Here is a 27,571-nt window from a genome sequence, read left to right on the forward strand (position 1 = left end):
TTTCACTTTTCACAGTCATTGTTTGTTCTAAATATCGTGTGGTTGAAAATGTTGTTTTCTCTAAGGCCTGGTAGCAATGTAAATACTATTGGTACAGGCTAGGTCAAGAAATGATAGGACTGAGGACTAGTCTAGGCCTACATTTAGTTTGTAATTGCATAATTACTAACAAATTACCTTATATTTTGACTAATCATGTGAAGAATGCAAGAACACTGAGATTGGCATGCTCCTCAACCCGAGCCGCTTCTCACAGGACACAATCTTGGCTCCATCTAGTGGTTGATATCGTGAATTACATTCACAAATTATCAGCGAAAAGTATTTTTCTTTTTTCTTTTCTTTTCTTTCTTTTTCTTTTTTTTTTTTTTTTTGTAAATCAGCATTGTGATTGGAAATAAAAGATCTTCTCTCGACATTCTCAAGACATTTTATTTCTGAATACGCCACATTTTTCTAGAGTGCGATCAAATGTTTTTTTTGAAACCACGGATTCTTCTTTAAAAAAAGAGTATGATCATCCCGGAGATAGAATTTAATGTTCGTTGTTGATGTTATGGTAGCCTCATCTGTTATTGACTGATGACGCAGGGACAGTGAGCGGAGGCTGTGATGCTGACAGGCTGTCCTCCTCTGGGTATCCTCTCTCTCTCTCCCTCTCTTCAATGCGGCATATGGATGTGTGCTATGCAGGCGATGGAGCCCTGCTGAAGAGACTTTAAAACGGGAGCATTGTAGGATTTTATAATCAATTGTGAAAAAGAAACAACACAAGAACAACGGATTTATTTCCAACTGTGTGGTAGTAAGTTTGCATGCTTTGTAGATTTAGATAAGGAAATGTATTTTCAGTCATAACGAGAATTTTAGTGAAGGTCACATTCAGACTTTAAAACTCTTTAATTCCTATAGCTTCTCTAACATACAGATATGAATGGACGTCCTTGACTTGATAGCAAATTTCTATGCATCATGCGCATGCTTACAGAGTTTGTTATAAGTCACTGCAGTTGCTGAGCATTTCTGCAAAATATTCGTTTTCAGAAATGTTGGCAATGCTGTAGTAATAGCAGAAGGATAGACTGTGCAATAGACTGCAATACTCCACATTTATTACTGCGTATTAAGGCCTAACTCTAAAACAATGAACTTGAGAAAGAACACACGAGGTTGCAGCATTTCACTCTTAAAACAAAAACAAGAACCTCTACGCATTGGCTCAACCTGGAAAAGAACAGGCCGATTTATGTAATTATATCGTTTACATAATTTGCACATGTTTTGAACTACACTGCAAATATTAAAGTTATTGGTCTAAAACAGGAGTCTATTACCGGTAAATGTTATACATAGTGAGTCATCATTATCTATTCACACTCTTTGCTGACCGCTTCATCCAAACTACATGTAGCACAGACAAATAACGTAATTGAATACTTATGTTTGGATATACTACTTCTGGTCAAATAAATTGAATTTTTTGCACTGGAACATCTGGCCTATCTTATTGAAGGCCTATAATAACTTTTAAATGTGCGCATGCGCAAACCAGAACACCATGCACTGCTGTTAATTAAGATGTTTTCAAAACTTCTCGGTAATATTATGTCGCTTCTTAATAATTATTACCTTTTCAGTAGTGGCTTAAATATGTTTCGATGTTTTATAGCCTAAGTAGACATTCTCTATCAAATATATAGAATTTAGATGTGCACGGAAGTAGATGGGAGTGAGATCTCTTGCCCCTCTGAGCCTTTACGATCACGCTCCGGTGTAATTCATTATTATTAGAACATCGCCTTTGAAGGAGTCGGTATGGTTCAGCTTGGAGAACAACATGTCACCTGCTATTGTTGTTGTTGTTCTTTCTAGGAACTCTGCACACCGTGAAATGTATCAGCGTTTTGAAGAGACCGAGGAGGGACCACACCGGACCGACACAAGTAAGCGGGGGTTTACACGGGACAACGGGGGATAACGCACCAAGGAGCTCATCCAAACCACGGTGCTATGCGAACAACTCTTGTGTCCGTATTTGTGTTTTAACTATTTCCTGTCGTTCATTCTGTTACAGTGTGTCTATCTTTTGCACTGTCATTGTCAATCCTTTCATAAGAAGAAACAGGTGCCGGGGATAATAACGGTTTTCTTGTTTTTCTTAGCCGTTTTCCGGGAGGTGTATCCATGCGCGCTTTGCAGAAGATAGTCCTATGAATGAGGAGGCTACTCTGGCACAAAGTAGCGTCAAGATGGCCAAATGTCCAGACCCGTGGTGAGTATGCTGTGTCAGTGCCAGCTTTAAAGTTTATATGCTTATAATATTATGTTTTATTGTGTGAATAGTCTGGTCTTGTAAAATAAATACACATCATTAAAAACAAAAAGCTCACTGGCTGTGTTTTAGATGGCTACAGTATAACCCTAGTAGCACCAAATTAAAGATTATATTAACGTTTTGGGCTATATTAGTTCCTGTCCCTTATCTGAGAGTCAATCATTCTAATTTGAAAACAACAAGGCCTTTCTATCGGTTTCAGAATGATGAAAAATTAAGGCCATTGGCATAGCAGTTAATAAATTAAAAAGAAAATATTATATTATTTCAGTGAAGAAAAATCCTCAAAATGTTGCATATAATAGGAAACTGAAACTCATGAATATATGGCATGTTTCCTCTTCCTTTCCATCCTGATTTGATAATCTCGTGCACTGCCACACCCACCTCAGCCTCACTGTGCTGTAAGAAGAGGTATTGCTCCAGAGCTCCCCTTGGCTTTGCTTTGCTGAACGTGCAGGAATATTTAGCTTAATTAGTGTTTTCATGGGGCTGTTTATCTTGGCTATTCTACTTACAGAGGAATAATGCCACAGTCTACAATTGTCTACATGAGGAGCAGCTTGGAAAATTGGAAACAAAACATGCAAAAAGTTAAATGAATTGGACACAAAATCTAGGATTTGAGTAGGGATCAATAGATGTAATTTAGGATGGAGTCAGTTTGCTGAGAAATCCAAGTGGGCGAATGCAGTCGAATAGTCGTCTCTGGATGTAATGGGCCTCCCACACAGAGCCCTGGTGAGGTGATCACACTCATATTACGTGAAACCCAAATGTGGTCAATAATTTGTAACTAATATTCTTCTGCCCTTTAGGGTCACAAAGTATACACCTCCTTTACAAATGAACTATTAGGAAAATCACTGATTCTGCAGGTCTCTAATCAATGCTTCTACTACTTCTGTACCTTTGACTGTTCAGCCTTCCAATTCTGTTATTTTTGTTTCAAGATTGATGCATAGGTTGGAGTATGGACATGTTGGACATGGGTATTAAATGCACCAATCCAACCTTTTGTAGTCAAGATACCATACTTGAGTGTTGAGTATCTGCCAATATCCAAAATAAAAAAAATACTTTCCTTAAAATATATAATCAAAACTGTTTTATAGTTGTTAATAATATGATACAAGATTGTTCCTTTATCGAAAGATGCTTAAAATGTTCAACTTGAATAATGCTTATTATAATATTAACACATACAAGGATAATCCTGTTTTTCCTAAAAACAACATTTTTTAAATGATTTTACAAATTTTCACAGACCACTAATTCAACCAACTAAACAAAACTGATACAACTATACAACTTCCCCAAAAAACAGCTCAGCTACGTGTTGCTATCACATTTTAGATTCTGTTCAGTGTTTAGACTGCATACTTGCATCAAAACTCCATTAAATAAAGAAAATATCGTTATGTTTGATGCCATATTATCCTCGTCACAGGTTGCCATGGGTGACAGTGGCTCATGAGTACATAGGCTCAAAGAGGTTCCAGGTGTCTCCCTGCACATGTGTCCGACAGGTGAAGCAGCTGGTCTATGAGGAGACACGCCTGCCTGTCCAGGAGCAGCGACTGTCACACAATGGAAAAGTGGTGAGTTTTACAGGAAAACATCAACATTACTGTGAGCTGTTTGTAGAATTAACCCAAATCTGCAGATCTTGTGCCTCAGCTTACGGCAAATTAAATAATACTTATTTATCAACAGTACAGTAGTCTCATTGTTAGATCGATTCCAGTGTAATTCTGTGCCTATTAATCTTGTTGGAAGTAAAATGTATTTTATGGCAGGAAATGTATTAATGGAAATTCTGTACATTTTATTGGTTATGACTGAGATTCAAAAAACATTATTATATAAAAATAACACATTGAAAATATTTTTTCCCATGTGTCTGAGCAAAATGGACAGCTCTTGATTTCAGAATAAGTTGTTGCTGTTTGCACCTAATTTGTTGTGTCTAGTTAGTTGTTGTTAGCTTTATGGTAAAACTCATCATGGTGAATAATTAGGATGCTCAGAATGCATAGGGTAAGTGAGGAATAACTTTGGACCACTGCAAACCATTTGAAATGAACTAGCTCTATTTTCATGTCTTTAAGACACTACAAATCTGGTACAGCACCTTTAAATGAACTTTTTTTGAAAAAGCAAAACAAACAAATTAACCAGCTATATTTGTACAGTGATCAAATTAAATTATTTCTTATCATTTAACATGAGTGATTAAAGCTTGTGTGTGCAGCTTTAGTGAGTATGCTGAGGGTATGGCTTCTCACTTGGCTTAGGCTGACCCTGGGCTCAAAGAGGCTGTGACTGAAAACAGCAGGTGGTGGTCAGTTGGTGGTAGCCCTCTGCGATGAGCCAGCCCCACCTAAATAAACAACAGTAGCCTGCTAAAAGTAGCTATCCCAACAGAACCAGATTGTGTGCAGTACATCTTTAATTCTACTTTAATCCTGCTGCAGCCATCTGCGTTTTTCTCGTAATTCAATTTGAGTAAAGTATGCTGTTTTTTACGTGTATGGATTTCAAATTTCCTTCCCACTCATGGAGATAAAGATTGGCAGCGGTTTACTGTGGGCACTGGGCCAGACACTGTATTTAGTAGACAAATGCTGTACTTCCATGTCTGCTACAGTTTGTGGATGTCATCTAGTGAAGAATTATATTTAACTTACAAACATTTATCTGTTTGTGCAGAAAAAAAACATTTTTGTTACCAGGAATTGCTACAAGCTGGAAAGGTTTCCATTTAGTTTTGGACTGTAGCCTATCCAGTAGTTTTTGTGCAGCATATGCCTATTGAATTCAAGGGTTCATGTCTATCTCTGTAGCGCTTATAGTTTAATGTCTTAGTATATGTTGTATAACAAAGGATGACCTCATGTGAGGTTTTGTTCTACTCATTTTGTCCATCCAATGCAATTTAACTAAATGTGTACTATATACTCAGTAGACATGTAGAGAGAGTGCAGACCTTAGCAAAAGTATGGACCATTTAACACAAACTTCTCTAGTTTTTCTGGTAAATGCTTTAGACATTCAGCCTCACAGTCTGCCTCAAATTGCAGCTAAACTAATTGTGCACAAAGTCTGGAGTTTTCGCCCTAATTCAAAATAATAAAACAGACTGATCCATTTGACCTTTATTTTTCTGTTGCTGCTTCACCAAGCAATACGTTGAACTTAAAGCACTCAAACTGTTCAGTATCACTTAAGCCATAATTCATTAACTACGTTAGTCACATTGAGCATTCATTACTACAGTCAAAAGAAGTCAACCTTACATGACTTGTGATTATTGCAATGTGAGCAGGTGATGAGAAGGCACACAAGGAGGGCTCAGCACATCAAACAGACTGCTGACTCTGAGTGCACAGGGTCACATGCACAGTCACCTTGAACAGCCCCAAACAGCAGCCGACACTGGCTCACTAAAGCATTGATTTTAAAGCACTCTCTAACACATAATTTTAGTGTGATCCAGAATACACACTTCTTCAATACTGTACATAGATGTGAGTCTGGTCACCGGCACTGTTCCCTCTAAGCTGCGCGCGTGCGCAATTGCGCAGTGCTGACACGGTCTCCGCGCACAGAAAATTTGTGCTGCGCACAAAAAAATCGAACCGGAATTGAAAATAAACACACAACAATTCATTGTGCGCTATTTTTCAATGTGAGTCAGTGAGTGTGACCGGTGAATAGCTGCTCCAGCCACTTATGTGATTCACATACGTATTTGCGCAGCTTATCAACGTCATTGACAGGCGTCCTCATGTCCTTATGTCCTCATGTGCCGCTACCAGAGTTTTAGCCGACGTGGAGTGAAAACTCACTAATGATTGTAAGTGCTGTTTAACCCCTGAACGTTCCGACGGCCTGCCCTCGGGCAAAGATCCGCACGTAAAATTACGCACGCGTAATTGCGTAATTTTATGCACTGTTTTGCAGCAGTTTTGCGTTTTAAACATGACGAAAGGGACAAAACAAAGGCAGTACGCGACCGAGGACACTGTGGATGTTTGTACAAGTTAAACTAGAGGCATCTCGGACCCGGAGCGGTTCGTGGAACCGAGTGAAGATCTCATGGTGGACTCAGGAGTAGAGGACCTTATGTGCTGATGGACTGGATGTTGTAAGCGGGGTTTATTCTGCTATTGACTTAATTGTGGGTCAAATTATTATGTATTATGTGTAATCATTAGCTAGAGTATTAGATAATGCCAATCTGCGCCCCCCTCCGACCACCACCAATCATCACGCACACACCACTTGGGTGAAGTGTCTTGCCTAAGGACACAATGACAGAAGTTGGTCCGAGCGGGACTCGATCCTCCAACCTCTGTCACAGAATGAGTGTCACACTGTCACATGTATAGTGTATTTTTAGTTTCCAGTGTGTGTTTGTTTACATTTTGAAGTGTGTGTTTGTTCACTGTTTGCAGTGTGTGGTTTGTAAATATATATTTATTTTGACCCATACTACTTGTTTTGAATATATTTTATGTACAAATACACATTATATATTGTGTTTGATATGTTATGTAAATGTACAGTAATAGAGCAGCTGGGTGTGCAGATACAGATTCCTCAGTGTGTATTGGTCATTGAAACTGTCACTAGTTTATGAGTTGTAAAAATCAAATGATCGTGTCATATACTGAAAAAGAGTTAACGGACTGTCTCCCAGACCACAGTAGGACAATCTCACTCAGTGCACAGCAAAAGCTTCACACAATGGCTTATACTCATAATACAAGTCAGAGCTTTATCATAGAAATGTTAAGTGTGTTTTCAGCATTGGAGTTTACAGTTGGCTTGGTTTGGTTGGAAGCTCATGTTTTGCCATAGTTAAAATTAAATATTTATACTTCCAATAGCATTAACATACGACACAGGTCATGAGCAAGAGTTTTGTCATTTTCATTGTATAAGTGGGCTAAAGCACTTAGTTAAAAGTCTTATAACAGAAATGTAAATGCGGCAATTTGATTCTTTTAATAAACCATTTAACTTGGATGGATGTGATGCAGCATGACCACAGTGCACAGGTCTGATGTTGCTCACAGTGGTCTATGGGACCGCTCAGGAAGTTTGTGTGTTTGCTCAGACTCGTGAAAAATTAGAGGGAACTTTGGTCACCGGTGAATCTCCCTGTTTTCAAATGGGTGTGATTGACAAGATAGATTAGCGAATCAAGGACAGGCATGGTCCGTCTATATTGGAAAAAATATCACAGAGGGGTCAAAAAAAAATAAAAAAAATTGCGGATTTCTGCAGAATCAATGGGCGGAGCACTAAAATGTTCATCTGAAGTGAGATCAATTTGATTTTTATTTGTATATCATAGGAGACCAATGACCTCCTTTGTCTCACAGGTGTTACTGAAAAGCAAAGACATCTGATTGCATGATCAAGTTCGACCGGGCTTGAGACGCAAAGAGGGGACCAGACTGATATAAAACATACAAAGAGATGTCATTCTGGATTTGCCAGGCAAACATAATATAAATCTATCCATGCTGTTAAATAGTTCAACACTACCATTCACTAAGGCAGGAAGGTTTCTCATTAAAAAATCCTCAAATGTTGACCTGTAACTGTTTTGGGTAATGGTAAAAAAAAAGTTAGGAAAAGTTTATTTTGTTACCTTTACTTTTAAATGTTAGAATGCTGAGGGCCATTTACAGTGTAGTGCCTATAATACAGTATAATAAGTGTACTTATTTTCTCTGTCCTCTATTTACAGCTTGATGACAGCATTCGAATTGGAGACCTGCTGTCAGCCACATGCACAGAAGTGTCATTTAAACTGGAGAGCAGAGGACTTAAAGGAGGAGGTAAGCTTAAATGTGAATATACTATAAAAGAAAACATTGAGACTTACAAAGCTTTGTATTTCCAGGCAGATTTGGGCAGACGACGCCACCACTAGTGGAATTCTTGAAAGATATTTTGCGAAGATATCCTGAAGGTGGACAAATTCTCAAAGTAAGTATGGAGTCTCACATGAAAACACAAATAAAACACAATAAATTTCTAATTTTATTTGAAGGAGTTGATTCAAAATGCTGAAGATGCCGGGGCTACAGAAGTCAGGTTTATGTATGATGAGACGGAGTATGGAGTGGAGTCACTGTGGTCACCAGACATGGCTCAGCATCAAGGTAAAGGAATGATTAGTGATCTGCTTATCTCTAAATTTAGATTAATGTAAATAATGATCAGTTCTTAGCTATAATCAAGCCACATTGGCTATAAACTAGTGTGTTCTTTGTGCTGTAGAGAAACAGAAGAAAAGTTTGTACAAGGAAGAGCAAACAGAATGAAAACAAAAACTGCGCCAATCATTACACAAAATTTATGGTTATGAGCGAACAATTTGCAGATTCAATCCCAGATGTTTTAAGGCTTCTTCAGAATATTGAAGGACGTTATAATCAACCCACAGTGTAATTTTAGACAAAATAGTAATATGTTTTGATTCATTAAATAATGCAATTGTATACCTACTAATTGTACATGAAAATGTATTTCAGGTACAGCACTGTATGTCTATAATGATGCAGTGTTCACAATGGAAGACTGGAATGGAATTCAGGAGATTGCACGAAGCAGGAAAAGAGAGGACCCTTTGAAAGTCGGAAGATTTGGAATTGGCTTCAATTCTGTTTACCACATCACAGGTGAGAATCATTCTGTCAACAGTAATACACAAATTAGGCTCAATTGAATAAAATATGTGACTGTCAAGATTATTTAATCACAATATAAACATAAAGACTAAAGCATAATAATTCTGAAAATGAAAAAAATATTTCAGTTGAATCTATCTAAACAGAGTACTTTTTATGTCACACTCACATTTTCTTCATTCTTTCAAAAAGTTTGATTTCATATAGTTGCTCACATATATTCTAATGATTATAGAATGTTTGGTCATGGTTTCATTGTGTAATCATGAATAATCATAATGTCTTAGGTAATTGTAACACTAACTAAAGTGAGTTATAATATATGGCATTTTTAACATTTGTCTTTAATCTATAAAGTTAATAGTAACTTATCATGAAACACCTTAAATATTTGAATACATTTCTTTTTTTCTTTCTCTGTTTCAGATGTCCCCAGCATTTTCAGTGGTGACCAAATTGCTATGCTAGATCCACACCAGACGCTGTTCGGGGTCAACGAGTCCGGTCAGTGTTGGAACCTCAAGACGGACATGAAAGAGATAACAGAGCTCGCCGACCAGTTTGCTCCCTACATTGGCATTTTAGGCAGTTCTGAAAAAACTATGCAAGACGGCAACTTCCCTGGGACACTTTTCCGCTTCCCCCTTCGCACATCACCGTCCCAACTCAGCGGCAACATTTACAGCAAAGAAAAGGTCCTAGAGCTTTTTGAGTCATTCAAAGCCGACGCGGACACTGTACTCCTCTTTCTCAAAAGTGTGCAGAAGATCTCATTGCATGTTAGGGAATCCGACGGAACAGAGAGAGTGCTTTATCAGGTAACAGCATCTGAAAACCCTGACGATAAACTGGAACGAACCGAAGCATTGAAGACTTTAGGAGAAGCCATTGACAGTTATAGCAACGGGGTCCCTAATTCTACCATCACCTGTGTCACGTACCAGCTCAGCATTGAAACGCAGGACAATACATCTAAGGAGGCACAGAGGATGGCTTGGCTCGTGTGTAACGGTGTGGGGGGAAGAGGAATGTGTACCGATTTGGATAATTTGGCAGATGATTTAAAGTTCATGCCCTCAATTGGTATCGCCATGCCCCTCATGGACAAAGAGAATGAAGAAGGAGCCGCAGCAGGATTTTCTGGGCGTGCTTTTTGCTTCCTGCCTCTCCCGCCTGGTGAGGAGAGCGAGACAGGACTGCCGGTTCACGTTAGTGGTTTCTTTGGGCTCACAGACAATAGAAGGAGTATTAAATGGCGTGAAGTGGACCAGTGGAGGGATCCGGCAGCTTTATGGAATGAGCTTCTTATAATGACCATCATACCTAACGCTTACTATACCCTTATTATTGAAACTGTCAAAAGAGTACAGAATAAAAAGGACCAAGACTTAGCGCTGACTCCTACAGGAACCTATGCTGCCTGGCCCGATCCTAAACGCATCAAATCCCGCTGGAAACCGATCCTTCAGCCTTTGTTTAATGAACTGTTGAAAGAGAAAGTCATTTATTCTCTGAGTGAGAGCTGGGTCAGAGTTGATCAGACGGTTTTCTCAGAACTGGACACAGAAAAGGACATCGCAGAAACTGTGATTAACTACCTCCAAAGCTCAGGGATGCAGGTGGCAAAGGTGCCTGCCTCGGTGGACTCAGCCGTAGCTGCCTACACGCCTGAAGGCACTGAAGTGAAGAAAGCCACCCCTTGTTTGCTGAGGCAGGTTATAAGGAAGCATAGACACAAGGGTTCTGCAGATGAAAAGCTGCTGATGCTGGAGTTTGCACTGAGTGATGCTAACTACAGTGATCTAATTGGTCTGGAGCTACTGCCTCTGCAAGACAAGTCCTTCACCACGTTCACATCCTCAGTCACAGAGAAGGATGCCGTTTACATCGCTTCAGAGGAGTATCCCAGGTAGAACTGTTAGTTTAGTCATTATAAGGTTTCCCTTATTTACATACTGTTGTAAATATTCAAGTTTATTGCTGTACTACGTAACCTTTCCTGTGGAGAGTCCACCACCTCTTCTCTTCATGGAAATATTATCACTTTGGCTGAAATGTTCCACAGTGGGGCATAAATGTATCTATTTTACATTTCTTCATTACAAGTGTTAAATTATTGCTGAAAAATATCTTGAAAAACATTCAAGCATTCTTACTGTGGGCAACGTTGCCTCTTCACAGATCTGTAACTTTGTGTTGTACAAAAAGGTTTACACCATCTGAGTATTTATACTAGAATTACAAAGCTACATACATGTCAAAGCAGAGTGACTTGTTTCACAGCCATGGGTTAGTCAACTTTTACTGAAGACAGGTAAAACAACACAGAGTTTCCTGTGGGATGAAGACAGAGCATTCACAAGTGTATGTCTGGTCTGCAACAATTCACTTGCTTTGCCTTAAGTTATGAGTAAAATGTTACAGTTAGTAAATTAAAACACAAAGGAAATTACTTATTACTTATTTATTGATACAAATAAAACTAGGACAAAATATACAATTTGCTCTTTTATCACTGTCTACTGTGGTTGAAATTATGTTTGATGATAGCGTGAAAACCCAGTTTTAGTGAGTTGGCAGTCACAGGGAGCTCCAAACTGATCTTAAAAAGAAATTCCTTACAAAAATTTACTTTAAAAAAAAAAATCACCTCAATATAATAGATTAATGTATAATCAATAATAATCATCATAATCATAATAAATAATGAATAGTGGCAACCGCTCCTTCCAGTAATTTACTGACATAAAATATTTCACACATTCTAATCTGTATGTCATTTGTTTTTTGTCTTGTAGGTCCCTGTACCCTGGACTGGAAAGTCGCTTTGTCTTAGAAAATATTAAACCTTCAGTAATGGACAGACTGAAGAAAGCAGCCAAAAGCAGAGGTAAAAATTAACCTCTATTAATATGATACAGTTTAGATAGTGATGATATTAATAACCAAATAATCTTACTTTTCAGTGCAGCAGTACCTATGGGGTTGTTCTGGTAGGTTTTAAAAGTGTAGTTCCTGTATTAACCCAAACTAATGTGCAGTTTTCAATGAATGTATCACTGTAACTGCATTTCCATATGTTTTAGGTGTGACAATTAACATGTTCCAGCATGACGTAAATTAGGGCTACACAAGACTGTATATGCACTACACATTTCTAAGTCGCCATGATATGATAATAATGAACAGATAGAGATAAAAAAACAGAAAAAAATGGATTACATTAACAGGAATTTGGGACTTAAATCTTGGTCCCTCAGTCAGACCAGTTGAATTATTTAGGCCAAACAATGTGTAGCCCTAATCATGACCTAACCTCGAGTAAATGTTTTCAATGTTACCATTTCATTAACCATATTACTGTTTTGTGTGCTAATAATATCTATGTTTGTGCTGTTTGAGTGCTGTTTGTGCTGTTAGATATTTAAGAATATATTAATATATTATATGTATTATATTATATTAATATTATTATATGATATGTTATTATATTAATATTTAAGAATATTTACTGTAAGTAATTCCCACTTCTGCATTATATAGAGAAAATATTTGCTTCCTTCAGGATTTTTGAAAAATATTTTGCATATTTGTCACATGCCATTAACAAATATGCATTTTGTCCAAGCAAAACGCATTTAAAGGCTAAACATGATTGCGTTTGTTACAATGTGTATATTTGACCTCTCAATGTTATTTTTGACAGGAAGACCCTGTACTCAGCTGCAAGTGTTGACCCCGGAACGCTCAGCTCGACTCATCAAAGAGATTCTAACAAAGGCCTGGTCAACGAGAGACTTTACTGTCCAATGGGAACCTGAAAACCAAGAGCTGCAGCATCCAACCGTGTCCTGGCTCAAAATGGTTTGGAAACATTTGTACATTAAATTTGCAGATGACCTCAGCACCTTTGATGATATGCCATTGATTCCACTTGTCCCACTTCACGAAAACATCAAATCTGTGACTCTACTTCGCCTCAAAACTCCATCTCCTATTGTTTATGTCAATGACGGAGAGGTTGGTGTCTCCGAGAGCCTGCTGAATATCATGGACAAACTGGGAATCAAAGTAATCAAAAAGCTGGATTCTTGTTTGCAACACCCTCAGTTAAAGAATTACATCCATCCTCTCTCCCCAAGCGTCTTGCTTCAAAACATGGACAGATTATCAACACAGCGTTTAGCAAGCCTGGTATCTTCTTTCTCGGTTAAAGATAAAATTGCACTACGGAACTTCCTGGCAGGACTATCTGATATCACAGAGAGGGAAAAACATACACTGCTTGAACTTTCCATCTTCGAGAAGGTGGGGAGCTGTTCCGAAGGTGCTGCAAAATATATATCGCTCAGGGGGGCTAGAGCGCTGCATCACAGGGCCAAATACCCACCAGATGTGAAATTATCCATTAACCTTGTGAGCTGCCGTGATGAGGAGTCTATCCGCCTTTTAAAGATGATGAATGTGGAGCAGGTGAAAACAACAGAATGTCTCAAGGTTATTGTTCAGGATATGGAAAAGGGATATTATCAAACAGATGACATAAACCAAATCATGCTGTGGGCTCTTAAACATCTGGCATTTCTCAAGAATGAAAACTCGGCTGTGATTACATGGCTTTCCAAAATTAAATTCATTCAGCTGCCATGTGGAAAATCAGTCACGGCCTCAGACCTATTTGACCCAGGCCTAGAGATTCTTCAAAATCTGTTTTATATGGAGGAGAAAACAAAGTTCCCTTCAAACATGTATACATCATCCCCTGATATTTTGCATTCACTTCGACAACTGGGCCTGAGGAATGAGGTTCAACTAAGTGAGAAAGATGTACTTCATACTGCAAAGAAAATAGAGGATTTACAAAGCAAGAAAGAACCAGATTGGGCTGCTGTCACCCGAAAAGCTAAAACCCTCTTGCAAATCCTAAACAAGCAGACCAAACTCATCAAATCTGCTGATGTCCAGTCATCTCTGCTTAAACTGAAATGGGTACCTGTTTGCAAGGAAAGACCCCCAACATACCCCAAAACCTTAGCTTGGGTAGGGGACCATCTCAATATATGTTCCTTTCTTGAAATGTGTGACATTTCCCATGCAGTCCTTGTGGGTTCTTCTGTAGCACTTGCTGAACACACCTCTGGAGGAATGAAGAAGTCACTGAAGTTAAAATTAGATCCTCAGGTTGACCAAGTGTTACAGCATTTGAAAGCAGTGAACGACTGGCACAAGTCCCAGGCCTTCACTACAGAAGACTGGTATCAGTTCCAACAGATTCTGTTTGAGATTTATGGCTTCATGCAGGCTCATCTTGAAGATGCTAGAGAAGCACTTAAGTCTCTGTCTTTTGACTGGGTGTGGACAGGAAAAACATTTTCAGTCCCTGGCCAAACTGTCCTCAAGCCCCTCCCTGATCTCGATTTGCAGCCATATCTGTATTCCTTGCCAAAGACAATCAGAAAGTTCCATAAACTTTTCAAATTTTGTGGCTCTATTGAAGAGGTTGTTCCCAATCATGTGTTTGATGTCATAAACAGCGTCCATAAAAGATGTCAAGAAGGAGACATGACAAATGAAGAAAACAAACACAATATTCTCCTTTTGATCAACGTCCTAAGATGGCTGTACAACAATCAGATACCTGTGGACACCAACATGCATGTGCCTATTCTTTGTTATAAAAACCCAAACAAATTAGCCATGAAGCCTATTCATGAATGCACCTATTGTGACATCAAAGTTGACGACTTGAACGATATACTCGAAGATTCATCTGAGCCTATCATACTAGTGCATGATGATATTCCAATGAAAACTGCAGAGTGGTTGAAAGTACCATGTTTAAGCACAAGATTGATTAATCCAGAAAACCTTGGATTTGAACAATCAGGCCAACGAGAACCATTAACAGTTCGGATCAAGAACATTCTAGAGGAATATCCTTCTGTAGCAGACATTTTCAAAGAGCTACTCCAGAATGCAGATGATGCAAGTGCAACGGAATGCAGCTTCCTTATTGACATGCGGAAGAACATGGATATTCGTGAAAATCTTCTCGACCCTGGAATGATTGCCTGCCATGGAGCATCGCTGTGGTCTTTCAACAACTCAGTCTTCACCGACACAGACTTCCTCAACATCACAAGGCTCGGGGGATCAATTAAAAGATGTGAAGCAGATAAAGTTGGAAAATTTGGATTAGGATTCAATTCTGTTTATCACATTACCGATATCCCAATAATCATGAGCAGGGAATTTATGATTATGTTTGACCCAAATATCAATCACATCAGCAAGCACATCAGAGACCCATCCAATCCAGGCATCAAAATCAATTGGAGCAAACAGCAAAAGAGGTTAAGGAAGTTCCCCAATCAGTTCAAACCTTTCATCAATGTCTTCAACTGTCAGTTGCCCCTTGCTCAGGACTCCCCTTACAAATTCAATGGTACACTTTTTCGACTACCTTTCAGAACAGAGCAGGAAGCTTCAGTCAGTGAAATAAGTAGCTTCTATTACAACACGACTGATGTTTATTCCTTGGTTGACGAGTTCAGCTTATGTGGCCATCGCTTCATTTTGTTCACTCAGCATGTTGGAAGTATGGTCCTGAAGTATCTCAAATATGAAGAACCAAATCCAGCTGCAGCACAAGATGTAGTAACAATCAACAAAAGTGTATGGACATCCAAAGCCTCATACGGACCTCTAAGTATCCTGAAATCTGCAGCTAAAGTCATGAAGAAGGCCGCAAGCACCAACAAGGTACCAGCTGATGCTCCCAAGTCAGGCTGCATTATACGAGTTGTGGTGGAAGAGTTTCATAATGTGTTCAAACGGATTGTCGATCTTCACTCGCCATTGTTCAGAGGTTCAGAGGAAGACCCGAATCAGTACTTTGAGATGGCTGCTAAGGGAATTCAGACGAAACGACTCACAGATGAAATGCCCCAAAAAGCTATTGAGGTCACCAACTGGCTCATTGCATCATGCATGGATGTAAATGAAGCTCTCAAGTTCTCTCTCAGTGACAGTGGGAAAAGACTAGGACTAGTGCCTTGTGGTGGTGTGGCTGTATTGCTGTCAGAGGAAGAAAATCGAAAATGGATAGTAAAGACCAGCTCAGTGGCGATTGGAGAAGTCTTTTGCTACCTGCCTCTCAGAATGAAAACAGGCCTGCCGGTCCACATAAATGGCTGTTTCGCTGTTACATCAAACCGCAAAGAGATCTGGAAGACTGACACTAAAGGCCAGTGGAATTCCATCTTCATGAGACACGTCATTGTACAAGCTTATTTGTCAGCTCTCACAATGCTGCGAATAATGGCAGAGAATGGAGAACTGCTTAACTACAACTATTACGCAGCATGGCCCGATCCTGGGCAAGTGCATGATGACTTCACACTGATCAGTCAAGGGGTCTACCAGGAAATAGCCAAAGGAGGAGACAGTGAACAGGCTAAACTGTTCTCCGATGGGAATACCTGGGTCTCAATCCAATCTGTGAGATTCCTCGATGATGCACTACTTGGCAGACAAGACATCGGCCCATCCGCTTTCAAAATATTCCTGAAATACCTCAAGAAAAGTGGATCACAAAATCTGTGTGCAGTTGAGCTACCTGATTGGGTAAAAGAAGGATTCGATGATGCTGGCTGTAAAGGAAAGCTCATGGAAAACACCCTGACTGAAAAGCAGTTCTTTACGGATGTGTTCTTTCCTCATATCCAGGAAATTGATGAAGAGCTCAGAGATCCATTGGTGCAGTATGTCTTAAATGAGAAACTAGAAGATTTTGCCCCAATTCTCAGGGTCACCCCTTGCATACCATGTTCCAGCCCCCAAAAGGAGCTGGTTTTACCTTCTAGACTGATTCACCCAGAGGGAAGAGTTGCAAAGCTGTACAACCCTGATGATGGCAGATTTCCTGAAGGGACGACCAAAGACTACCTCAACCCTGTGTGTTTGGTGAAGCTTGTGCAGTTAGGTATGGTGAAAGATGATCTGTCATGGGAAGACATTACTGAACGTACAGAGTCTGTAAGTGAGCTCAATGAAAGCAACCACATGTCTGCATGTATTCGTAGCAGCATCCTTCTTAGCCTAATAGATGAGAAACTGAAAATGGGTGACCTTGGAGAATCAAAGCTTTTGGAGAAGCTACAGAAGACAAAGTTTCTTCCATTTCTAACAAGACCTGCAGGGTTCTCTCTGCCATGGCATGGAAATGACTTTTCCCCAACTACCATGTTTTCTGCTAAAGAGCTCTTTACAACTGAGCACCAGGACACTGTGTGTTTGATCAAACCCATTCTGAATGAAAACTCCCCATCTTTTAAAGGCTGTGGTGCGATATCACTAGCTGTGAAAGATTACCTTGGGCTAATAAGAAAGCCCTCAGTTGGATTGGTCATCCAACAACTCAATAAATTGTCCCAGTCGTTTGATGGTGTCACACTTTATCAAGAAAACATAACAAATGCCTGTTACAAATATCTGCATGAAGAAATGTTGCAGGATGAGATAGCAAAGGCGCAAATCATGGATGAGCTCACATCGTTCAACTCTATCTTAGTGGAAAACACCTATGTAAATCCATCTAAGGTTGCATTCTACTTGAATTTTGATGCTGCTCCATATCTTTACCAGCTACCCAATAAATATAGGAACAGTTGCCGTGAGTTGTTTGAGAATGTGGGAGTACAGCCCAGCTTCTCAGTGGAAGACTTCTCATCTGTTCTTGAAATCCTGAAGCAACAATGTGGCCGAAAGTCACTCACAGAGGAGAATTTCCAGCTAAGTCGCCGCATTATCAGTGAAGGTATCTGGAGTTTGATCAGGGATAAAAATCAAGAATACTGCCAGGTCAATTACGGTGGAATCCTATTGCCTGACTCGGGGCTTACTCTGCAGCCATCAAAGTCCCTGTGCTACAATGACTGCCCCTGGATCAAAGTACGAGACTCTTCTGTAAAGTACTGTCACGCAGATATTCCAAGAGAAGTTGCGGTTAAACTCGGTGCAGTCCCAAAACGCCACAAAGCCTTGGAGAGGTACGCGTCAAACGTATGCTTTAGTACCCTGGGTAGTGAGTTCGGGCAAAAAGAGAAGCTCACCAGCAGGATTAAGAGTATCCTTAATGCATATCCATCAGAGAAAGAAATGCTAAAAGAGTTGCTTCAAAATGCAGATGACGCTAAAGCCACTGAGATCTATTTTGTATTTGATCCAAGAACACACCCCACTGACAGAATTTTTGATGATAAGTGGATTCCCATGCAAGGTCCTGCTCTGTGTGTTTACAACAATCAGCCATTCACAGAGGATGACATCAGAGGAATACAGAACCTGGGAAGAGGCACAAAGGAGGCCAATCCAGGCAAAACCGGACAGTATGGCATAGGTTTCAACTCTGTCTATCATATCACGGACTGCCCATCCTTCATCTCAAACAATGACATTTTGTGCATCTTTGACCCACATGCCCAGTTTGCTCCTGGTGCCACCTCAGTTAGTCCTGGGAGAATGTTCAGAGATTTAGACTCAGACTTTAGATCTCAATTTTCAGATGTGCTCAATCTCTATTTAGGGGCTCATTTCAAGTTGGAACGCAGTACCATGTTCCGCTTTCCTATTCGCTCGACAGAGATGGCAAAGACATCCGAGATTAGTCCTGTTCCAGCATCAGACAGAATGGTCCAAAACCTGCTGGATAAACTCAAAACAGATGGTGCTGAACTGCTAATGTTTCTGAATCACATGGAAAAGATATCAATTTGTCAAATTGAAAACTCAACAGGAGAGTTGAAAGTGCTGTATTCAGTAACAGCTAAAATTTCTGATGGAGATCGTCTAAAGCGCAAACAGTTTCATGCTTCAGTGATCGATAGTGTAACCAAAAAGAAGCCACTGTCTGCCATCCCAGCCCAGCAGATAACCTACACACTGGACATAGAGGATTCAGATGGTAGCTTGACAACATGGATGATCTGCAATCGATCTGGCTTTCCTGACATTGAAATGGTCTCAAAAAGTGTCATCTCAGCTCACAAAAATGAGGATATAACCCTATTTCCCAGGGGAGGAGTGGCAGCTTGTGTTAGTCACAATTACAAAAAGACTCACAGAGCCTTTTGTTTTCTTCCCCTCTCATTAGAGACTGGTTTGCCTTTTCATGTGAATGGACATTTTGCTCTCGACTCTGCCAGAAGAAACTTGTGGCGAGATGACAATGGAGTAGGAGTAAGAAGTGACTGGAACAATAACTTAATGACGTCACTTATTGCCCCAGCATTTGTAGAACTGCTCATTCAGCTAAAGCGGCTGTACTTCCCAGGCCCTGATCCCACTATGACTATTATACAGGCAACACCGCTTCATGCTGTGAAAGACACTCTACGGAAATACCTGTTTTTCTTCCCAGTCAATAAAATGGACATCCAGGCTGATTGGTATTGCCTTGTGAAAGCAGTCTATCAGTGTATTCATGCCGAGCAAAAACGTCTGCTGCCAGTTCTCAGGGCTCCGCACATGGACAACTCTGAAATGCATTCTGTCATTTACATTTCATGGGTAAATACATCTTCTGTAAACAAAGGCAGGGCATATTTTGATAATTTGCTGCAAGATGAGCTCCACTATCTGAAAAACACAGAGCACAACATCACGTCAAGAAAATCTGTTGCAGAAAATGTCTACCGACTCAAAACATTGCTGCTGGATATTGGTTTCAATCTGGTGTACAGCTGTGATGAATCTGCCAACCTTTACCTTGGTTTAGAAGATGCTGGGATACCAGTAGTGTATGTCACTCCAAAAGATGTGTGCAACTTTCTCCACACATTCTCAGCCCCAGATACATCGTGCCAAATAGGAAAACTGCCCTGCCGTCTACAACAGTCAAATTACAAGCTCATTCATAATGTAAAACTCCTTGTTGACTACTGCTTCAAGGACATTGAGGAGGAAGACTTCAAGATAGAAGGGCTGCCTTTGCTGGTAACAATGGACAACATGCTGCAGGTGTTTGAGATAAAAAGACCAAAGTTTCTTACAACACACCATGAACTAATACCACCAAGAAAAGAAATGTTCATGCACGCAATGTATATCAAATACAGTGACATTTTAATCAAAGCTGGGGCTGCAAAAACATTTGACATCAGCAGCTTTGGTGAAATGGTTGGCTCTGTCCTCCCCAGAGAATATCGCACAAAAGCTCCAGTGAGATGGAGAGACTCTTTCCAGAGTGAGTCTTGGCTTAAAAATGTGTGGAACTTTATCAGTGAGAATACAGCTGTAAAGGAAGATCAGGTACAAATGAAACCTGGTTTTGAGACAGTTGTTGACATCTTGAAAGACTGGGCTCTACTTCCTGGAGTCAAATTCATGGCAAGAGAAAAACTCGTCCTTCCTGAGCATGATTTGCTTTTGCCTCTGAGTTTGATGAACATAGCCATATTTCCTCAAGGCCAAAATGATAAAGTCTTCCATACACTGATGAAAGCAGGCTGCATTCAATTGGCCGTCAACAAAATATGTGCCAAAGACAATCCCATTTTGCCCTTTCTGATTCAGCACACTGCAAACATTGAAAATCCTTCAAGTGTTTTGAAAGCTCTTGAGTATATGATACAGACAAATGCATTCAAATCTCTTCATTTCACTGACAAAGACTTTGAGGCCTTGTTATTGTATTTCAACTGCAACCTGGCTAATCTATCACAACAAGACATTGCAAGTCTAAAACTTCTCCCATGTTTTAAATCTGTCAGTGGTAAATACATCAACATTGCAAACACGACTGCAAACTATGTTCTTGCTAAAGACATACCTGCAGCAGACATAGACAAGTGGGCACATAATGCTTCCTGTGGGTTTCTTGCTGACAACCCACAGCTAAAAGAACTGTATTCCTTTCTGGACTGCACACCAATTGATGACCTAGAAATTTATCTTCAACATTTATTGCCAAAGTTTGAAAGCCTGACTTACAGTGCAAAAGTGGAGCACATTGTTCATTTAAAAGAGCGGCTCATGTCTATTGAAGATTCTACTGAAGTGAAAGACCAGCTCTATGAAAAGCTGGAAGGACTGTCATTTATTTATGACAGTTCCACCCGTCTTAGACAAGCCAAGTTTTTCTTTGACAAAACGGTTGAAGTCTTTGAAGTTATGCTTCCTCAAAAGTCCTTCATTCCAAATGACTTTTTCAGGAAGGTGGAACAGATTTCAAAGCCAAAAAATGGAGCACTTCAGTTAACATCGTGGATCACCTTTTTGCGGACAATTGGCCTTAAACATGAAGTTTCACAGCAGCAGATTCTCCAGTTTGCAAAAGAAATCAGCATCAAGTCCCAAACTGAGAACTGGGCCAAAGAAAAGGTTCAAACCACAGTTGATGTTCTTCTAAACCACATTTTCAAAGACAGAGTTGATCTATTCCAAGGCAGCTTTCTTAAAGAACTGTCAATGGTCCCATTCCTCTGTCCTGAGAGAGCCCCAAAAGAACTGGTCAGACTTCACCCACAGTATCAAGAGGTGGGTGGCACACTTCCTCTCATTCGCTTCAGTGGGTCTCAAGTCAATCCTAAATTCAAGCAAACAGATATCATTAACTTGCTCTGGACATCATGCCCAATTTTGCCCGAAAAAGCAACGCCATCAAGTATAAATGATCAAAAAGGGAACACCCTGAGTGGGCAGGAACAGTTGGACCAAGTACTCAGTATGCTGGGTGTAAACCTTGAGCCACCATTGGAAAAAGTGATAATCAATTGTAAGAACATTTGTAGCATTTCCAGTCCAGATGATGAAATGGTGAAAACCCGGAACAAAATCTTGAGATCAACTTATGAGTTTCTCAGTGCAGATAAAAGAGATTTCCGCTACCTGCTTCGCGGAGTCCCTTTTGTCATTGTTGAAGATGGTTGGAAATTATTGAAACCAGAAGAAGTAGTAATTAATTTGGACAATGAATCTGACTTCAAGCCTTACTTGTATAAATTACCGTTAGAGCTTGGGACCTTTCATCAGCTGTTCAAACATTTAGGGACTGAAGATGTTGTATCAACCAAACAGTACATGGAAGTACTTGGACGTATTTACAGAAGTTCAGAAGGAAAACAGCTTGACCCAAATGAAATGAGAACTGTTAAGAGGGCTGTGTCAGGATTGTTCAAAACTCTGCATAACGATCCAGTGGAAATCCGCAAAGATCTAGAGAATCTCCGGGATCTAATATTTTATCTTCCCAGTCATGATGGACGATTAGTCAAATCTAATGGCTTGGTGTTTGATGATGCCCCACACTACAAAAGCAGAATTCAGGGTAATGTGGGTGTTCAGATGCTAGTAGACTTGAGCCAGTGCTACCTAGGCAAAGACTATGCTTTCCACACGAAGCTAATAATGCTGCTTCCACAGAAACTTAGACCACGATTACTAAGCAGTATCCTTGAAGAACAACTTGATGAAGACTCTCCAAAGATATGTCAGTTTGGTGCACTCTGTTCTCTCCAAGGCCGCCTGCAGCTGTTGCTCTCATCTGAGCAGTTCATCACTGGATTGATCCGAATAATGAAACATGAAAATGAGAATGCCTATTTAGTGAATGAGGAAAAAGCTTTGCGTCTCTGTAAAGCACTTAGTGAAGCACTGAAAGTGTCTTGTTTTGAGAAACTCCAGACGACACTGAGAGTTAAAGGGTGTGCTCCTATCCCTCACAGCCGCAGTGAAACTTTAGCTTTCTTAAAAAGATACGGCACAACTGTCATTCATCTTTACATCCAGCATTCAGATAGCAAAGACATAAATTTTCTACTTGCACTTGCTATGACACTCAAGTCTGCCACTGACAACTTGATTTCAGACACTTCCTATTTGATTGCTATGTTAGGGTGCAATGACATTTATCGAATAACAGAGAAGTTGGACAATCTTGGAGTGAAGTATGATTCAACTGAGCCTTCAAAACTAGAGTTGCCACTTCCTGGAACTCCCATACCAGCGGAGATCCACCACACTTTACTGATGGATCCAATGAATGTGTTCTATCCTGGAGAATATGTCGGCTACCTGGTAGATTCAGAGGGCGGAGACATTTACGGCTCATATCAGCCAACTTACACATACGCCATCATTGTGCAGGAAGTAGAAAAAGAAGAAGAGGAAAACGGTACTGTTCTTGGAAAATGTTTTCAAATTGATATTGGTTACAGTGAATATAAAGTTGTCAGCTCTCTTGATTTGTACAAATTCTCAAGACAAGATGAAAACAGTCAAGTAAGAGACACTAGTTCCCCGTCAACACCAACAAGTCCCGACATCCGTTCATCAACGCTTCGAATGATGCCTCCAATATTTACAGGCAAGGAAAACCTCAGACCCCCGCCCCAAAAACAGTCACCCAAAAAGATCAAACTTCATGCATTGCCTGAGATTCTCAAAGAAGTGACCTTAGTTATTGAGCAGGCATGGAAGCTTCCAGAAACAGAGAGAAAAAAGATCATCCGGCGATTGTATCTTAAATGGCATCCTGACAAAAATGCAGAGAATCTGGACGTTGCTACAGAGGTCTTCAAGCACCTACAAAATGAGATTAGTCGAATGGAAAAGCAATCTTTAACAGATCAACAAAACACTGACAGAACTTCTAGAAGATCCTATTCATCATCATCCACACGCTTCCAGTCAGATAAGTTCTCCTATCAAAGATATTACTCCACATGGAACCAAGAAGCAACCAGCCATCGATCGGAAAGACAAACTTTCAGGGAGCATAACCCCAGCTATGCAGGCTCCTCCCACTCTCATCGCTTCTTTGTACCCCCTACCTTCAAAACAGTGGGAAACCCAGTGGAAGCCCGCCGATGGCTAAGGCAAGCTAGAGCCAACTATTCTGCTGCTCGCAATGATCTCCATAAAAATGCCAATGAGTGGGTGTGCTTTAAATGCTACCTAGCAACAAAGCTGGCACTGATAGCAGCAGACTATGCTGTGAGAGGGAAGTCCGATAAAGATGTGAAGCCCACAGCACTGGCACAAAAGGTGGAGGAATATAACAGCCAGTTAGCAGGGCTCACCAGTGATGTCCAGATCTTGGATGGTTATGGGGTGGACAGTCTCAGAACTCGCTACCCAGACCTCCTACCTTTTCCACAGATTCCCAACGACCGATTCACATCTGAAGTAGCAATGAGAGTGATGGAGTGTACAGCACGGATCATTATAAAGCTTGAAACTTTTGTGCAACAAAAAGTTTAGTAGTTTGTAACTTGGCGAAAGTCTAGCCATTAAAAGATGCATTACTTTTGTAGAAAAAGAATAGTTAATTGAATGATCCAATAAAACCAGCTAGTAATTCACTTGACCCTCCCCAATTAGAGAGGTAAACAAGAGCAATGGAGAGATGGCCCTAAAAATATTGGGTCCATTGAGTATATATTTTGAAAAATCAAGAAATAAAGTTTCTTCTGTGGGGCACCAAGATGACCTAAAATTACACAAATATTTGGTATGATTGGTTATTATTCAGTTAATTTGGATTTCTGAGTTCTCATAGACACAGGGTTTACCGTAAGAATAAACAAATATTTGATAGGATTTTGTCTCTATAATTGTATCCTGTCTGCTTCTCTAATTCCTCCAAAATAATTAATAGTTGAATGAATTTACCCTTAAAGGACTGTGGAAAGCAATAGCGTTTTTAAAGTTTGACAAATGGCTGACAGGTCATGTTCCTGCTGTGACTCATGGTGCAGTGATACCTGAAGCACAGGGCTTCATTCATAAATAGACTGGCTCATGTAGATCTGCTCTTAAGACAATGACTGTACATAGAAATGCCCAGCAATATGATTTCATTACCAAAGTCATGTTTATTTATTTATTTTTTGTTTAATCTTGTGTAAAACTGAAAATATAAACTGCTTTTTTACTTTAAATTTTTATATGAAATTATTTTCTTGCAACAGAAATGGCTGTAACAATGCTCAAAATGGGAAGTAAAAGAAAATGAAGAATGGGATTACCATGTGATCTGATATGCAGTGCACAAGTTATTTCACAATGCAATCATTGTACATTTTATTTGTATTTTTACTGGTTTTTACTGGTTGAACTGTTGATTAACAACAGCAAGCACTTTTTAAACTCTGTCACTGGTTCACTTATGTTTTCAAGGTGTGAAAAGCCAAAACTGTGAATGTAATTCTTATTTATGAATGTTTCTTTTTGTTCTTTAATCATCTCTCAATACCATATTAACAGATAATATGTTTAGTGCAATTCTGCCTTTAATACTGTATTGCTTTTGTGAAACCTTTTTATTAAAGGGCTTTGTTTTAATACATTCTTATATCATGTTACATAATTAACTGTATCTGAAATGTGCATTGTGGCATTACTCCTTTTATGAGGGAGGGGTTACCTGGGTCAAACTGTATGTGAGAGGACTGTCACATGAGTTGTATGGACACTGTTGCCTTGGCCAAATAAATGAACCTGAAGGAAAAGTGTGTGTATTACTGTAGAAAGGACCATGCCAGGCTGTCATTTCAAATGAACGAAGTTGTAGAAGTAGCAGTAGTAGTAGTGTATCTTTACCACTAGAGTGCACTAGAACACTGTTAAAAATGACATGACTACAACCTCATTGGAGTGGGACAGAGACGATACAAGAATACTAATATTTATTTTCTGTACAAATTTAATAAATGTGCGACTTTTCACATATTGTACAAGTGCATATAGTTAGTAAAAACTAAACAGACGTTATTGGTAACACAAAAACACCCTTGTAAACAGTAGTTGTTTTTAAATTCAGACTGGAGATTTATGTTGTTTTGGTAAATTTATTTCTGGCATGTTTACATGCTCACACCAGACTTAAAGCCACAGACAAAAGTCTTAATTTTAAAGCTTGTCAGCTGTTTAGTGTTGGTTCTACAAACAAATGTGCAGAGTGCTGGAGAAACAGACTTGGAGACCAAAGGAAATATAACTTTCTCAAGTAAAAACATGACATGCATAACAAACATCTCACACCCAGGGCTTTAGAACTACAAACCAAAATAAATATTTATTTACACTTATATTTTCAAGCCCTTCTTCACTACTATCATTTATTGCACTACAATAATATTGCATAGGATGTAAGCTGTAAACCAGCTCCTCATTGCCCAGCCATGGTTTCATGTTTTTAAAAAGTAACACATTCAGTTGCCAATTTCTTTCTCGAAGAATAGTTAAAACTCCACAGATGCCCTTAAAAGAATGCTTCCCTTGACATTCCCAGCGAGTTGCCAGCAGGCACTTTCTGATCGAGTCTTAAATGCTAGGGGCGATTTTGTGAATCAAGTAAACGTAGAAACCATTGTGCTCGTTTCCTCACTGGAGATGGACCTTCACAGACGGGACATTGATTATCCGTCCTACTGCATTCAGCAGTCTTGGTTCTCGCTGCAGGTGGAGGTGACCCCGGCCTTGGACAGGAAGAGCTTGCCGCTGGGACAAACACACACCTCGAAGAGCCCTTGTGTGTTCCCAGGAACCCCTTCTGAGCTCAGGGGCAGACGGGGCATGCGCACCGTCTCTGCATCCAGGACCAGCTGTGTGCAAACAAAGGGCATTTAAAGGAGGGGGACTGATACACTACCATATGACATATGTTACAGCAGAATGCATCCTTTTAGCAATAAGTTATGGAATAAGTTATGGAATACATGCAAAACATAAATGTATAATATCACACTGTGGAACATTTCAGGAAAAGCAATAACATTTCCATGAAGACAAGCAGGTAGCGGACCCCCGACAGAAAAGTTATTAAATGGTGCACCTTCAAGATTAAGGTTTAAGTTAGATAACATACATTGTAATAAATAACGTTATTGTTAAAATTATAATATGATCGAGAAAGTCTGATAGGCTACTCATATTTACTTGCACTGAACTTTTACAAAGTAGCAGCAAATCTTTGTTTTGGCTTCCAAAACCACAAAGGGAAAAAATAACATTCAGTAGCTGTAGATGTGGTTGGAAAGATCTAGTTGGAGCCTGGAAAACTTTGGTATTCTGAAAACGCAGCAAGACCTTGTAAAACCCCCTCTTTCCATGTTCAAGCATGTGACATTAGAAAATAGACGGAGTCCATTTTGTGCTCCTACCAGGACCAGCCCACTAAGGAAATGATAACTAGTAATGTAATATCTATTGTCTACACACAGTGAAGTGAGTCACTGGGTTTGTGAGTTCCTATTAGTCAGGACAAGTTTAGGCCATCTATCCTTAGCACTTCAAAGCCATTCCTGGAACGATGTAGTTATTTATAGTTCTAAGAGGGGGTGCCTCATTATTAAAAATGGGATGGTATGGTCAGATATAGAGCAGACACCCATTTTGCCTTGCTGTTGTTCTTGATAACATATACAAATTAAGTTCTAGTTAGTTTCATGAAGAGACTTATCATGAAGTTAATCAAAGTATAAATTCCCGGATATAATATAATTTGTTCTATTATGCATGATTG

General features: G+C 39.7%; 2 protein-coding genes across 4 annotated transcripts in view; one reads left to right on the forward strand and one right to left on the reverse strand.

The window, feature by feature from the left end:
- The window catches only part of sgcg (sarcoglycan, gamma), a 180,934-nt gene that overhangs the window by 131,544 nt on the left and 21,819 nt on the right, over positions 1 to 27,571 (reverse strand). Inside the window, exon 8 of one of the 2 annotated variants that reach the window (XM_055226069.1) lies at positions 26,456 to 26,651. In XM_055226069.1, the coding sequence (XP_055082044.1) occupies positions 26,484 to 26,651 (168 nt within the window). In that variant the 3' untranslated portion in view covers positions 26,456 to 26,483. Of the gene's footprint in view, positions 1 to 25,838; positions 26,652 to 27,571 lie in introns of those variants that run through there. The other variant, XM_033976691.2, reaches the window with a different exon arrangement.
- On the forward strand, positions 1,860 to 24,481 carry sacs (sacsin molecular chaperone). Of its 2 annotated transcripts, XM_033976690.2 has the most exons (11): positions 1,860 to 1,943; positions 2,163 to 2,272; positions 3,786 to 3,936; positions 8,100 to 8,190; positions 8,256 to 8,341; positions 8,406 to 8,517; positions 8,890 to 9,036; positions 9,472 to 10,954; positions 11,844 to 11,935; positions 12,012 to 12,038; positions 12,752 to 24,481. In XM_033976690.2, the coding sequence occupies exons 2-11, from the start codon at positions 2,211 to 2,213 to the stop codon at positions 24,304 to 24,306; spliced, it is 13,806 nt and encodes a 4,601-aa protein (XP_033832581.1). In that variant the 5' UTR covers positions 1,860 to 1,943; positions 2,163 to 2,210; the 3' UTR covers positions 24,307 to 24,481. The 2 variants fall into 2 exon arrangements, with proteins under 2 accessions (XP_033832581.1, XP_055082039.1); XM_055226064.1 differs by lacking the exon at positions 12,012 to 12,038.

The sequence above is a fragment of the Periophthalmus magnuspinnatus genome, chromosome 13, assembly GCF_009829125.3.
Source record: "Periophthalmus magnuspinnatus isolate fPerMag1 chromosome 13, fPerMag1.2.pri, whole genome shotgun sequence".
NCBI lineage: Eukaryota > Metazoa > Chordata > Actinopteri > Gobiiformes > Gobiidae > Periophthalmus > Periophthalmus magnuspinnatus.